This window comes from Polyodon spathula, chromosome 2 (genome assembly GCF_017654505.1).
Source record: "Polyodon spathula isolate WHYD16114869_AA chromosome 2, ASM1765450v1, whole genome shotgun sequence".
Classification (NCBI taxonomy): domain Eukaryota; kingdom Metazoa; phylum Chordata; class Actinopteri; order Acipenseriformes; family Polyodontidae; genus Polyodon; species Polyodon spathula.
The window spans coordinates 30,975,131-30,990,997 of NC_054535.1; the positions used below are offsets into that span (position 1 = coordinate 30,975,131).

At 34.0% G+C, this 15,867-nt stretch overlaps 1 protein-coding gene across 2 annotated transcripts; it reads left to right on the forward strand.

The window, feature by feature from the left end:
- The first annotated feature begins 3,707 nt into the window (after positions 1–3,707).
- On the forward strand, positions 3,708–14,736 carry LOC121295256 (transmembrane protein 144-like). 2 transcript variants are annotated; one of them, XM_041219713.1, is made up of 12 exons: positions 3,708–3,971; positions 4,744–4,923; positions 5,593–5,715; positions 7,092–7,191; positions 8,063–8,143; positions 8,443–8,524; positions 9,417–9,493; positions 11,702–11,820; positions 13,087–13,206; positions 13,368–13,465; positions 14,036–14,089; positions 14,458–14,736. In XM_041219713.1, exons 1-12 carry the CDS (start codon positions 3,863–3,865, stop codon positions 14,539–14,541), a joined length of 1,227 nt encoding a protein of 408 aa, XP_041075647.1. In that variant the 5' UTR covers positions 3,708–3,862; the 3' UTR covers positions 14,542–14,736. The 2 variants fall into 2 exon arrangements, with proteins under 2 accessions (XP_041075647.1, XP_041075640.1); XM_041219706.1 differs by having other exon boundaries at positions 4,741–4,923; positions 14,458–14,735.
- The last annotated feature ends 1,131 nt before the right edge of the window (positions 14,737–15,867 follow it).

A 15,867-nucleotide genomic window follows, 5' to 3' on the forward strand; every position in this document is an offset into this window, starting at 1 on the left:
TATGATTAAAATGGTATGATTACATTTTGAGTTAATTAACTATTTATCTCGTATCAATATTACCCATGTTAATAAAAGTGTTTTGCAAATGTTTCAGTTATAGTAGGGATGTACTTGTAAATTACATATATTATTTACAGATACAATTAGTGATATAATTATTTTTCATTGTTATTTACACATGATACAAACTATTATATGAAAACATTATCTATATCAGTTTTTTTTAATGAATCAGTGTGTTCCATTTCAATGTGTTTTAACGTAATCAGGTATTAAGGGGATAATTCTTAAAGGTTGTTTTATTACTTAAATAAAACAAAAAGTAAAGGATAATATAATACCTACCTTTCAGATCAGTTATTGAACAAATGGGGCACGTTTTGTTATTAAAACACCATGTAAGTGTTCATATTGTAATATTAAAAGACACAACTGTATCCATGTTCAGAAATATTAAACCTGTGTGAAACATGACACTGATACAGTGCAGCTGCTTTATTGCTAAGAAAGGATAGTTTTATTTTAGTTTATTCTAGCGACCTCTACAGTTAAAATGAGTTAACTACTGTACTTGTATTGGTCTTGTCAGTCCAAATACTGTGTGTACTTTGTACTTAAATTGTGTGATACAATACTATTTAAATAAACATCTTGTTATTGATATTGTATTCATATATATATATATATATATATATATATATATATATATATATATATATATATGTATATATAGTATATATATATAGTATATATATATATATATATATATATATATATATAGTAATACAAAATAATAAGTGTATCTTAAGAGCCACATAATGTTGACAACCCAGCTTCCTGTTTCAACAGCAAGCAGTTCCACTCTGTAAACCTCACTGCTTTTTGTGACAATACTGCATGTTGCATTCACTGAATGTTGGTCATCCAGGAAGCTGGCATTATGCTTGTTTTTTTCACATGACAGAGGTGGCAAGAGTACTTCAGGAAAACCAACAAGCTCTTCTACCTGGGGATGCTGCATATCCACTTCACAATACCTGATGACCCCATTCCGTGACAATGGGCATTTAACTCTGCAAGAGAAGAGGTTCAACAAGAAACTGTCATCGACCAATTAGAAAAGATTCTGGAGGCAAAGGATTGCACATGCATAGCATCCACAACATCAACACAGCTGTCACAGCAGGTTGCACCCTGCACAGTATCTGCTTGGAGGCATCAGAGGGCTTGGAGTTAGATGAGGCTGTGGGTGACAATGTACTTGAGGATGTCAACAACCAAACAGAATGATAATTTTGGCATTAATAAAATAAATGAAATAGCTGCACCATTATAACAGTTAACTGAAATGACACTGTCAGTGTACATAATGTAAATTTTCTGTAAATATTGTTAAATTATTTTTCATTGTTTTGTCACAGTGTGATCCTTTTGAGTACAAATTCTATAATGTGCCAAAAATGAACCTCAAAACTGATCTCCAGTATTACTCCATATGTTCTAAAACCCATACATTTAGATTATACCCACCAGCAGCTATTAACTGCTAACATTTAAAAATTAAAGTCAAGTGTATAACAAAATATACATAATTTCACAGTATAAGTAAAATTATATATTTTTTGTAACAAGTACTTACAAACATTGCTTGTCATAGTCAGTAAACGTTTTTTAATTGTGTCCAATTCCTTATTCCACCCATCTAAAAGTCATAAGTTGAATTTCAGTCAAAATAAAATACCTTGCAAAATATTCAGGCTTGTGTATGTGCACAAAAGACATGGAGAAAATAAGATTACAATTGAAAAGATTTATAAGCAGAAAATGGACATAAATAATTTTTTCTTTTCATTAATAGAAATAATCCAGTCCAGTTTTGTGGAGATCTGTTTTAAACACTTTAACATTTCAGCTTTTCTTTGCTCCCTTTTGTCTCGCAACCTTTTTTTTCTCTTTTCACGTCTTTGGTTATCATCACATCTCTCCAGAATTGATTCTATAAACACACGCTGCTCGTATTGTTGTGAAAATGTCAGTGTGCCATAGATTGAATCCTTTTCCTTTCTGGTGCATGTGCTTGGGAATGAGAAGTGGATGGGGTGATACTGGGTGCAGGGCTGGTGAGGCATGGTGTATGCAGCATTTGAATGTGGGAAGAAAAGGGAGTGGACTCTGTGCAGGGTGCTAGAGAAGGTTATGTTTTGTGAGGTGTACATGTTACTGGAGTTGGACATGAGTGCGTATCCTTGGGTCTGGGAAATAATGGAGTGGAAGAAATTAAGCCAGTTGCTGGTGGTACTCCTACAATCTTTGACAATAGACTGTCAACAGCCTGAATTTTTTTATTATTTATTTTTTAATAAATTACTACATTCAAACTTTATACATGGACTCCTTGAATGCAAATCACATACTTGAAGTATGCAAAATGTGAAAAGTACCGTATCCTTGATGCTCATCTTGATAAATTCAATGAGAACGTGGGAGCGTACTCGGAGGAGCAAGCCAAGCGCTTCCACCAGGATATACTGGACTTTGAATGCCACTACCAAGGACAGTATAACGAGAACATGATGGGAGACTACATTTGGGGGCTGATTCGTGAAAGTGATTTACAGTATAATCGTAAATCCCAAAAAACTACTCACTTCTAAATCTTTTGTAATCATTTTTGTATTACTTTAGTATAAATACATGTTAATTTGGATTCATATGTTGTTTTTTTCTGACTTTATGTGAACGAAAAGACCATTTTCTCATTGGAAATAGGTAAATTTCAAAATATCACTGTCCTGGTCACAAAAGCAAAGTTTGTTGGGAATTGATAGCCATTTTCTATACTTTTGAGTCATAAGCAATTAGGAAATAACACTTACTACCCAGGAACAAAAATTGTATTACATAGTGTACTATATAGATTTATCTAAACCATTTCATTTTACTCATCTTCCACTTTTCAATGCTTTGCAATTTCACAACTGTTAATGTTTGCCCTGGTCCTATGTAGTTCCATTAATAACTCTGAGATTCTAATAGTTGCACCTGGCAGGTTATTCAGATTCCTGCCGGAAAAGCAGGCGAGAAAGCTTTGATGGGTCTTCTGAGACTGAGGATGAAATGGGGTGCTGTTAGAATTGCATCTCAGCCAGTTACGGCCATGGTATGCAGTAATATAAAGTAAAAGACACATATATACATGATATTGTGTGCAACAACAGCCTTATCTATTCTAAAATCAAAATACCTATTTAGTTATTTGCAACGATACTTTTAGGAATTGTAATATCAATGACATTTGTATAGGCAGTGATTGTAAGGGTGTACTTAAGGGTCCATATCTAGTACGTCATTCATGAAACATGAAACTACTAGCAGGTTGATGATGACGCAGTGTGGTTGCCATGCCCAGAACTCGAACAGTTTCTGCGCAGAATATGCACATAGTGTGCGTTCACAGAGATCATTCCGAGCAGACTCTGACCGATTTAGCCAATGGGTGCGTTCACGGAGATCATTCTTAGATGAGCATTAGATAAATTGGTCAAATTCTGCACAGAATCTGCGCAGAATGATCTCTGTGAACGCACTCATAATCTGGGCTGAATGACAAAAGTCTGCGCGTCGTAAACGCATCCAGTTGCTTTCTGTTTGTGTGCAAGAGGCGAGCTGCAAAAGTCACCGGCAAATGCGCCTGCGCTACAGTGTGTCACGCGATTGAAAGTTGTCACGTGGTCTTTGAGGAACTCCCGATACTGTTCTGTCAGGCTAGACAGTGAAATATAAGTGTACATGCTATAGCAGTTAATTGACAGTATTGTATAAGAAAAATATATATAGAACGCAAATTAAAACAAGAAATATGTTTCTGAATCCGATGATTCCGCCGGTATTTAGAGAAAGCCAAGTTAGAATTTCCATCCTCTTCTTTTGCTTTTTCTGTACGGCTGTGTCTCTTGCAAGTAAACCAGGTAAATATGTTCTTAAATACAGTCATTTATTTGTGTAGTGTAGTGCTTAGAATTACATACAAGTTGCAGTTGTAACACGTATAACAGAATTAATGGTAAATTAGGCAAAATAGATGCACTGTAACTGCATACGCCTGTGAATATGGGTCATACATTATGCACGTTGTGCAGTATACAGATTATGGATGATTAAAAATATGTTTGACATAATGTTACCCAATGGGTGTCCAATATCCAATGTCACGGGTAAAACTAAACACTGCAGAACGCCAGTAGCCTAAATAGAGGCCCTTGTTTTGAACATTTTAATAAATTTAGTTGTGATTTAATTGTAGGCTTATTGTATTATTTAAAGTAATTTCTGCTTCCTGGTACCGAATTAAAGTACTGAGATTTTTCCTAGACCGCAGCAAAAGTCACAGCAATATTCCTTCCTAATTTATACTTCTGTGCTATCTACTTTATAGAAGGCAGACCTTGTTGATTGTCCAGTTTGTGGTCCCCACCACCCCCAAAAGTAGTTTAACCCTTTCATGCATGATGACCTCATATGGCCACCTCTTCTGGTTTTTATGTGAGGCTATATGGAAGACACAAATGCATGATAGCCTCATTGAGGATGTCATTTTTTCCTCATATAAAGCGATGGGAAATATATGTATTATGTGTCCAAAATAATATTTCATGCATGAAAAGATTAAGACACACGCAAAGGCATGCTTATGCTAGTGCTACTGTAGAAAGAATAATTTGTGTAATTTCAAATAAGCAGGTGATGTGAGGAACCAAACCAATGTTGAGAAGGATGCCTTCAGAACCTGGTCCCTGGTCACAGACAGTCAGACTACAAACAACAGTACTGAACTGGCTTATGGCTACATATCCTGTGCAGTTTCTGTTGTCTTTTTTGGGAGCAACTTTGTTCCTGTGAAGAAATTTGACACTGGTGATGGTGAGGAAATACAAACAATCAGTATCTTGTTGGACATCCAACATAGCTGTTGTTATAGTTATTGAAACAACAGGAACATCTGTGGAGTACAGTTCTTTCACATTTTTTCATACTATGTTGACGTGTAATAGAAGTATTTGGCTTAACACAGGTGTAAGATGTTTGAATTTGCAAATATAAATACTGTAACTATTTTTTTTTTTACTTTTGGAACAAAAATTATATATAAAACTACAACATCTACTATTGATTATGCTTTTGGGGTAGACTGACATAATGACCCCTCTTCAAAGCAACCACTCTGTCAAGTAGTTGTTTGTTTCAAAATAGATACCAGTACGTGGTACAGCCGTTTCCTTTAGTATTGAGCCTTATGGCACTTTTAGTGTTTCCAAAATTACGACTACAGCAGACTAAACATTAAATATAATAGGTAAGAGATTAATTATTCAGAAAGTGTTGATGGCAGAAGATCCCTGTAAGATGCAATAGTTTGTCAGAGAGCTGTTAACAAGGACGGTTCAAACTTTTTGTTTGCCTGTAAGCACAACAGGAAGCCAGGGATAGGGTGGACTAACATTTTAATCTCACAATAAGTGCCAGTTAATGATTTGAGAAGTATTGCTATAAATAATAGATTGCATTGACTGTGTGTGCTTGTTATTTCAGGAATGTTTTTCCAGTGGATTCTCTGTGCTGCAATATGGATTGTTTCTTTAATTGTGAATATAATACTTCAATGTCCCAAATTTTGGCCTCTTGCTATGCTAGGGGGGGTCATTTGGGCAACTGGTAAGAAAAATGTTTAGTTTAATTTCAGCAAGGTATGTTTTAATGTTTTTAAAAATCGAGGTAAATAGATGATTTTAAATAGCAATGGCTCAATTTTCAAAATATGGTTTCAGTGTTAATGTTTAAAACAATGTAGACCAAAGTGGAAATTAAGAATAACTTACTGTTTTTCCACATTTCTCAGGCAAACATATTAAGAGGTTTCTATAAGGCCATTTAGAGCCATTTATTAATGTGAATGAACCCATGTTTATTAACAATTCTTGTATGTACTGATAGTAAAATGGAGGCCACACTACATTCCAGCTGGTTGTAAACAAATGTTATAAAATAGGATAAACTGCTTAAATTTATAATATATATATATATATATATATATATATATATATATATATATATATATATATATAAATTGAAAGCCAAGCTTGTGTAAACGTAGTGGTTGTCTCAAAGTTCATAGATACAACCTCTAGCTGTTGTGTGATGTTAAGAAACAATGAATTTATGTGCTGCTTCCCCTCTAAATCTGTCATTTCAAACAGTCATTTCACCAGACAATGTACTGTACTGTGAACAGGAGCCTATGTGGCGTTTGTGAATTGAAACTGTACCATTTCCTGTTATTGCAGGATAACAGGATTTGAAATCCCAATAAAAGTGAATGTCAGAGAATTATCATTCTTTAAAATGTTTAGAGCACATGTACACAACTAAAGCATATTCTGTAAATTAAGTATAATGGCATAACATATGTTGCTATTCATTTACAGTAATATATATATGTATATTATGAACGATTGCACCACTTTAACGGTTCATTGCCCCTTTAAAACAGACCCAGGACTCAGAAATGGATTTTTAAAGCACTGACGCGCACTTTTTAATAAACACAAATGAATGTAAACAAAACAGAAACAAACAAAAATAAACACCTAGCTCTTCTTTAGAGCTCTAACTAAACATAAACTGATTCCTAACTACTCACAGGACAGCTAAGCCGTTTACCTGCCACACCAAAACTTAAACTCACGCTGGCTTCACTCAGCACTTCACCTTCAATACCACTGGACACACACGCAGTCAGGCTCTTCACTCAGCAGCCCCAATCAGTCTGGCTGCCTCTCTGAAATACCCTGCACCTGGCTCTAATTTATAATTACCACCAGGTGCAGGGGATTAACTAAATCATTAAACAATTCAAACAATTCAAACCCTTAGCCCAATTCACCCACAGTGCATTTTCACATGGTTTTAGCAGGGAGGAATTTTAACCCCCTCCCTGCTATATATATATATATATATATATATATATATATATATATATATATATATATATATATATATATATATATACTCTTTTTCTGTCTCTGCCACAGGTAACATTACAGTAGTACCAATACTTAAAACCGTTGGTTTAGGACTTGGAGTTTTAATTTGGGGATCATTTAACCTGCTAATGGGATGGGCAAGTTCAAGGTTGGTTTAATCCAGAAGCAAAGTTGTTGTTTTGTTCTGTTTTTCACTGGGTATGGAATACAAAATACAAGAAAAAAACTCAATTAAAAAGTAAGCTGCCTCAGACCAGGGCCAGTGTCAATAGCAGGAAATTGGATTGAAGGAGATCATTTTGAGTTCACTTTGAAAATGAGCTTTTTCAGCTCACAAATCCATGATCTGCTGTCTTGTCCTGAAATCCAGGTTCTCAGTCTGTGACAGAGAAGCATTCTGATCTCAAGTAGCAGGTGCTACTGAACTTTAATAGCATTTTTGTTTATTGTATAAACCGCAGTGTATTTTGTAATCCACAAATCAGTCTCACTCTCTCTCTCTCTCTCTCTCTCTCTCTCTCTCTCTCTCTCTCTCTCTCTCTCTCTCTCTCTCTCTCTCTCTGTTATTAGAACCTGTACCTATTATTGGGTTGGCCCATTGTTTGTCTTGATCACAGCTTTGACATGAAGTCGCATAGACTCCACAAGGATATACAAAAATAGCGTGTCAAAAGCTACAGATGTAAAACAGTGAATGTGTCAAACTGACTGCCAAGGTACAAGAATTCAGTTGGATGCTGCACCATGACATTTTACTCCACCACCTCTGACTATTAAATAAGTCCCTCTGCCAGCAGCGAAAAACATATTGCTAAATTCCTGATGATGGCCATAAGTAATTATTCCGGTAACCCTCACTCATATAAATGTATACAGTAGAGCAGGAATGTGTGTAGAGTATGTATTGGAGTCCATTTCAGCTAATCAGAAAGATCAGTTTGCACATTTTCTAAGCTGTTATGTACATCCTGTGGTTGGTCTGCTTTTTACCTCTAATTTTAGGTGGTGTGCTTTTTCAGGTTTGGTTGGTTTGGGATAGACCCTGAAGAAGTTGCTCATCCCCTCCTGAACTACTCTGGAGCAGGCTTGTCCTTGTTGAGGTAAAACAGACTGCAGGCTTTTTAGAAGGCTGCTTTATGAATATAGTTTTACCACTATGAATTGTTTTCATGTTTTTGTTCAAAATAATTCTTGTATGTCTCCATATTTATACAAAATTGAAATATGTTGTAAAACAAACTAAATTAGTTTGAGTCCCATATTTACATTTTTACTGGTATGAAATCAACAACCATAGACAACATAATATTCAGTGATAGTTACAGTCATTTGCCATAAAGGAAATATCTGTAATTTGAACAAGTCTGATTGATTGTTTTTAATTTTCTTTCAAAATTAGTGCCCTGATTTTTTTCTTTGTAAAAAGTGAAGTTCAGCGTTCCGCAAGTTCAACAGAGACAACACCATTACTGCTGGATAGTGTAAGTCTAGCACGTAAATTTTCGTATTTGTATATGTTATTAAGTCATTGTATAAGGATTTTTCTAAATTTCAGTGCTTCCATCATATACACTGTGCAGATGTCATCCTGTGCATAGAACATACAACACTATTCTGAAGTTATAAAACACTTTTTTGTCATTTATAATAAGTAATACGCTATGTGAGGGGTGTCTCTTATTAGATGTAGTTTCACACAGTTTGAGCAGACCAAATTACACAAAATGACATGTCTTAAAACAACAGTAGGCAGTCTATACACAGCTTATTTATTACACAGTGCTTTATACACAAAATATACACATGCAATACGAAAAGCAAACGATGTAGCATTATAATTAACTTTTGTATTTATTTTAAATGTTACATTCATTTTCTGATTAAGCACTCAAAACGGTTTTTCAAGTACACCCAGTGCTTTTGTTTCAACTAGTTTTGTTCATTTTATATTGTATTGCAGCCTGGCTATGAACATAGACTCTAGATAAATCACTCTAACTACGCATAATTGTAAGTGTCAGCAGCTGTCTGTAGGTGAAGTCTTACTTACACTGGAATACAGGACATGTTAAAAGTATAAGTTTAATATCAGTACAATGGCAATGCGCTTACTGTAAATGGTGACAATAAAATCAAAGTTGACCTTATCAAGAGTTAACCTGGCAAAGTAAGTGTTGACAAGAAATATGCCTAAAGTATAGTACTTGTGTGATTATTTATTATTTGTGTTAATTGAATAATACGGATTCTGCTGTTATTGAGGTACTGTATTTTCAAATGTTGCAATTGTGAATGTTACACAAAAAATGTGCAGCCTTTTCTCTCTGAAAACTGTTCTGTTTAATGGAATATTTTCACTTTCTTTTTAAACAGAGAATAAACAATAATGAGCAGGGTTCTTTGGATGAGTCATGGGTAGATAATCTTACACCAAAGAAGAAACGAGTTATGTATGTGTAAAGACTAATCTATCTTTCTATATAACTGTCTGCATCTGTAGAATTATATAATCATGGATACCAATATATTCATTCTGGATACAATATTCCTGAGCTATCGCATTACAAGCCTCAGTCACTGCAGTAATTAGATTGTGCAGTAGATACTGTTGATGTTATCATCAGTAATGTCCTACATGTTGTTAAATCCTGCTAATTCGATCTGAGATAGATGGAACATGAAACAAATGCTTATTTTTAGAACTGTGTATCTTATTTTGAGCTAATTAATACTGATAGCATTGGTTTTGTTGAAAGAAAGCTTTGCCGTTTCAAAATAAAGAGCAGATATGCAGTACATTTTAAATGTATGTCCCATATTACAATGCAAATATGAACTTAATTAAATGTAGCATGGGTAAAGCACATTTAAAGATGTGAAGCTTCCATATAGAATTGACCCCAATGAAGCCTGGTTTCTCTAACACATATTTCTTGTTTCCTGGTTTCAAAGCTGTCAGAATCTCTATCATTCTTGTTGAACACATTTTAAAAGTAAACAAATCTGATTTGATTCCTTTTTACTTTGTAAAGCACAGATTTGAAGGCAGTTTCATTTTAGTGCTTGAGCTCTACAGGCTTATACAGGTGTGAGAAATCTACTCACAACTGTAAACTGATCTTGTTGTTCAGGAAAGATAACTGCTCTCATCTTGACAGTAAACTAATCTTAATCTTAATGAATATGTGTGCATGTCAACATATTTTTCAATTTAAGACACTGAAACTGTTCAATTATATATTATATATATATATATATATATATATATATATATATATATATATATATATATATGTTTTTTTTTTTTTTTTTTTTTTTTTTTATTGGATCAATACCACCACTAGATTATTACAGCATTTTACAGAACTGATGAATCACCCAGGATTACAAATAAGCAGGTGTGCAACAAATAATTGATGCATCGATTACTGATCATCTCTCCTTAAATTTCCAGAGCTTCGATTACATATTCGTGAATCAATGCATCAAATTAGAACCCGGTTTGAAGTCTCTTGTTGCCGGTTTGCATTAAAACCTTGAGTGTGTGAGAGTGCTCTTCTTTTAGTGCTAGTGTGGTATATTAGTGCATTGCTAATTAGGATAGCATTAGGATACACACTTTAGGCTTCTACATTCGCATTGGACAAGCCAAAATCAGAAGTAGGCCTATTGTAGTCACATTTTCTTGATTTAAAAATTAAGGCAATATGTTTTTTTTTTTGGTTTTGTTTTTTGTTTTATGTTTTTTAAATCTACTGATTACCTTCTTTTGTTTCAAAGCCTGTTGTGTTTGGATTATATGGCAATATTATATAAAAATATGATGAATTTAGTACAGTAGTTAAATTAATCAGGATTTGTGAGATTAATTCATTTGGACATAAAATGTTAACAGTAATGAAAAACCATAATTTAGATAGAAATGACTTCTATTAAAATGTAAGGTTTTTTTTATTATTATTACAATGTTAAAGGGACATGTGATGCAGACGCACACACATTCTTTTCAGTTGTTAAAAACTGAAGTTCTTTGTATTTCTTTTTTTTTTTTGTAATCGGAAGTGTTCTAATTTGAATAGAAGCTGTTCCTTTTTGTTTAAGTGTTACAAACAACAGTGTCTGTACAATAATCAAACACAAGATTAGGGTGCCAATTGCACCGCTAAAAATAAGATAGTGAAAGAGTTTAGTTAGGCTAGTTCATACCAGGCTCTACAGGTTTACCAGATTACATTTTGATTTCCTTTAACTGTATAGCTAATATTTAAAATATTTCCCCTTTGATCATTTCAGAAACATAGGAAAATATTTGAAACAGCTACAGTGGATGCATCAGTAGCTTTGATTTTCTCCTTTACTGTAGTCTTGTATATTAAGCTGTAGAGATTTTCTCCACTCATTGACACACATACATGCAAGATCAAAGCAGTTCTGGTCATGGAAACAGAAGCAAGATCACAGATATCAACAAATCAAGCACCTATTTCTTTGAACCAGTGGCAGATGTAAATGAAAGTTTAAAGCTCTTTAATATATATATGCATGTGTGTTTTTGTAGAGCGACAGGTGTCCAGTATTGATTTCGGGAGACTTGAACATTAAATGTATACTTGTAGCATGTGTAGCTGGCTCTCATTAACAGTATTATCCTTCTTTAGAGGCTGTGCATTAGCTGTGGTTGCTGGACTGATGTATGGCGCTGCTTTTGTCCCTGTACTTTACATCAAGAATCATGCAAAAAACAAAGGGAGTAGATATGTAGGAGCAAGCCAGTTTGGTAAGCCTGGTTGTATAAATATATTTTTACACATTGTTATAGCAAACATGTCTTTTCATTTGAATATTTTTTCCAATATCTGATATGATATTAGTAAGAATCTCTCTGTTTTAATACATTTATCAATGCTTTCTGGTAGTCTGTTGCTTATGGCAGTTTTACCTCAGCAGTGCAGTTTGGTTGATGTAATAGAAATGTTATAGAAAATAGGATTGGCTCGACATGGAAAAGTACTGGCATCTTGCACTCCTATAACTTTACTCGCATAACCTTGTATGCTTTGCTTAAGATAAAGTTTTGCCTACACTGCAGCTGCAGCTGTGAGACAATGGATAATAGGATGAGCCAGATGTGTCTCTCTGCACATACACCCAAAGCAGCCATTCTGTTATGTGCTTCCTTAGCTATATGCCACGTATGCATAGTTATAAATTGTTTCCCTTATATGCTAATATCTGAATCAACATTGGCTAACCCTCTGCCGTGCTGACAGTTTTAAGGTATATAAGAAAATGATCAACTCTGTATGTTAGAACACTACTCGATGATTATCTAGCACCCTGTGTGTTGAGTGTTTTCAGTTTGCAAACTTAAGAAATAAAGGCCTGTGTGTTTGGCACTCGCAGTCTCTCTTCCTTTTATTAGAATTTCCATGACATTGATAACACAAAAGACGGAATTGAAGGGTTGGAAAGAATTCCCTCCCCAGGTGAAATGACCAAAGTGCAAGCATAACCCGAAAGCAAGGGGTGCAAGATAAGCTTTTTTTTTAACCAATATGGTAATTAATATGCTGTTTTGAAGGCAAAGGGTTGTTACACCAAATATGGATTGGATTTAGATTTTTCTTCTGTTCACTCACTTTGCATTTAGTTATTTGATAAATATAATCTATTAACATGTCTATTTTTGAAAGCATTCTTACTTCACAGCATTTTTTCACACTTGCCTAAAATTTTTGCACAGTACTGTATGTGTGTGTGTGTGTGTGTATGTGTATATGTATATATATATATATATATATATATATATATATATATATATATATATATATATATATATATATCCTTCTTTAGTAATAACATTTGTGATAGAACTTGATTACTACATTCCCTTCCACAAGTTACAGAGAGTAGCGGAATCTGTGGATATAATGTATGAAGCAGTCTGGTTGGGGGATGGGTGTTTGTTACATGTTGCTGTGATTGTTCTTACATGTTACTATTTTTTTTGTTGTTGTTTTCTTTGTTTTGTCATGTCTTTCAGACCTTGACTATGTTTTTGCACAGTTCTCTGGGATCTTTCTCACCAGCACAGTGTATTTTCTGCTTTACTGTGCAGCAATGAAGAATAAACCTAAAGTCTATCCTAAAGTAATATTACCAGGTAAGAGTTAAACTGTGCAGATGACATGTGGGTATTGCTAAATACTCCTCCAATCAGGAAGCTGCATTTATTTATTTATTTTTTTAATTAAATTAAACCGCAATCGTAATTTTTCTCATTTGCAGCTGAGTTTACAATTGAGTGTTTTATTGCTTTATTAGGTGTTGCTTCAGGTGTATTATGGGCAATAGCTAACTGCTGCTGGTTCCTGGCCAATAACTACCTCAGTGCTGTTGTCAGCTTCCCAATCATCACAGCTGTAAGTTAACATAGGTTAAATGTTTGTTGTTGAAGTAAATTGAATATTAAAATAAATATAGAAAATAGTGCTTTTCAGTGCTTATTCCTTATTACAGTGTTTAAATCACCCAACCATACTATCAGAATACAAGATTCAATATGGATAGTATACCAAAATAGGCAGGTAGTCCCTTATGAACGTTTACCACTGTAAATTTGGACAATAATTTGGTAGTTTTCCCATGCCTTTCGAATGGCTTTACTATGTATTAACCATAGTTTACCATGCTTTACCATACCTCTTTACAATACTTACCTATGCTGTAATACACTTAACTGTTCATAACTAAACTTTTATATTTATAAGGCATGTGTAGTTACGTACTGTTACTTCTTTGTGTTGTCTTTTATTTCTGTATTTTTTTCTATTGAATTCTGGGAATATTTTCTGTTGGACAGTTGATCAAGTCAGTAATAGTTTTTGCTCATGGTCTAATGTTTACTTTTCACGCTGCAATTGAATATAACAGTGTAAACAATCACTAATTTGGGTTGGTGTTAAAGATAATATGTTTTATATTTTTTCCAGGGTCCTGGTTTGATTGCTGCTGTTTGGGGTGTTTTAGTGTTTAAAGAAGTCAAGGTAAGTATAGCTTTTGCTACTAAAGCAAAGATGGCAGTACTGCACCTACCAGAAAAAAAAGCCACACACATACCTACACTACGTGCTGTCTGGTAACTGTCCTAAATATTCCCAAGCAATATTTTAAATTGCTCTGTCAGCATGCACCCTAATTATTGATTATTTTTTAAAATGGCACAGTGAGACTCTTATACTGATAGAGTTTCATCATACAGGATTACCAGTATGTATAGGTCTATAATATTGTGAAACTACAACATGTTTAATTCTAGATACAAGTTGTTAATAACGGATTTATTAACATAAAAAGGTAAAGGTATAGTTGGTTATTTTACACAATTTTATAATAAAAAATATTTACTCCACAGGGCCTACGAAACTACCTTGTTTTGATTGTGGCATTCTGCATCGTTGTGACAGGGGCATTGTTAACAGCATTTTCAAAGGTGTAAATTGAGCATATTTTCTTTTGAGCCACAAGATGGGGCTGAATCACAGAGTTCTGCAGGCTTTTCAGGAAAATTTCTACAGCATCAGTGACAAACATTACAAGAAACAATGGACTTTCTATCACAGATTAAACAAAATGGGGTTTTTTTTGTTTTTTTTAATCTTCTAATTATTTTTGCACACAAATACAATGCAAAAGAGATTTTTAAAATAATAAAAAGGGTATACTATCATTGTACTGTTGCTATTACTACTATATTGCTGTTGTTCATCTAAATGTCAAATGTTTTTTGTTTTTTTTTACTGATTTATAAATTACTTTATTCATGCATATGTGACTGTATATGTTTGTGGCACATTTTCTGCGAGTGGGAACACAAAGATTCTAAAAGGACCTTAATTTAGGTCCCTACAAGGTGAAGGTAAAACATATCTGTTAAGTAGATACAAGCTAGTGCCGCCTTCAGCCTAATTCAAAACACATGCATTTTCTGGCTGAATGTATTTTGAATTGGAATGGTGTGAAGCTTTGGGGGAATACAAAAGAAGCCAGGAGATAGATTGTAAAGAGGTACACTTTTGTCACCTGTCCATCAGCCACTGGGGGCAGACTTGACAGTGATTTGATATTAGTCTTGTTCATTTCTATCAGCAGTAAATTAAAATCAAAGAGATTTAAATTGGGACTCTGTCATCCGTACTAAGGATTAAGCCTCCGAACATAATCTGTGTTGTAGGACGTTACCTAATGAGCGTAGACCAGTGTAAACAAATGCTATAAACAGGGAAATATTGGTATGTTAATTCATGTATAAATGGCTATTATAAACAAACAACATATAAAGGAATATCCCAATGGATGTAGGTTAATCAATGAACTCATGCAACATATTTTAAAGTGTTTTTCTGTGAATTCAAAAGTAAACTGACATAGATCTGTCCAACTGAGCACACAGTGAACACCTAAAACACTCAAAAACAGCAGTAAAACTAACAACACAGGGTGTTGATGAGATCATTTGATTTAATCAATGTTTCTGTAAGTCATGTCATTCTTCTCAATTCATCAGTTATTTACTCAAACCCCCCCCCCCATGAAAGCAAAATGCCTTACACCCTTTGGCATATAGAGATGTCACAAAGCATACAAAGAAGTATGTTAAGTTCTTAAGAAAGGAAAGAAAAGTCATCTAACCTTAATGAACATTAGAAACAAGTTCAAACTCAACATTCTGCAGAATATCTGTAATGAAATGGCATACAGTAATAACTATTAAAATGTTACTTCTATATCAAAAAAATCTTACAAAAAACAATGCTTTTGCAGA

Bases quoted from the DNA above. Each gene is read 5' to 3' on its own strand.
- LOC121295256 (XM_041219706.1), top strand. From the start codon at position 3,863: ATGTTTCTGAATCCGATGATTCCGCCGGTATTTAGAGAAAGCCAAGTT. The intron at 7,192-8,062 runs GTTGGTTTAATC...GTGCTTTTTCAG, and splicing joins ATGGGATGGGCAAGTTCAAG to GTTTGGTTGGTTTGGGATAG. The intron at 9,494-11,701 runs GTATGTGTAAAG...ATCCTTCTTTAG, and splicing joins CCAAAGAAGAAACGAGTTAT to AGGCTGTGCATTAGCTGTGG.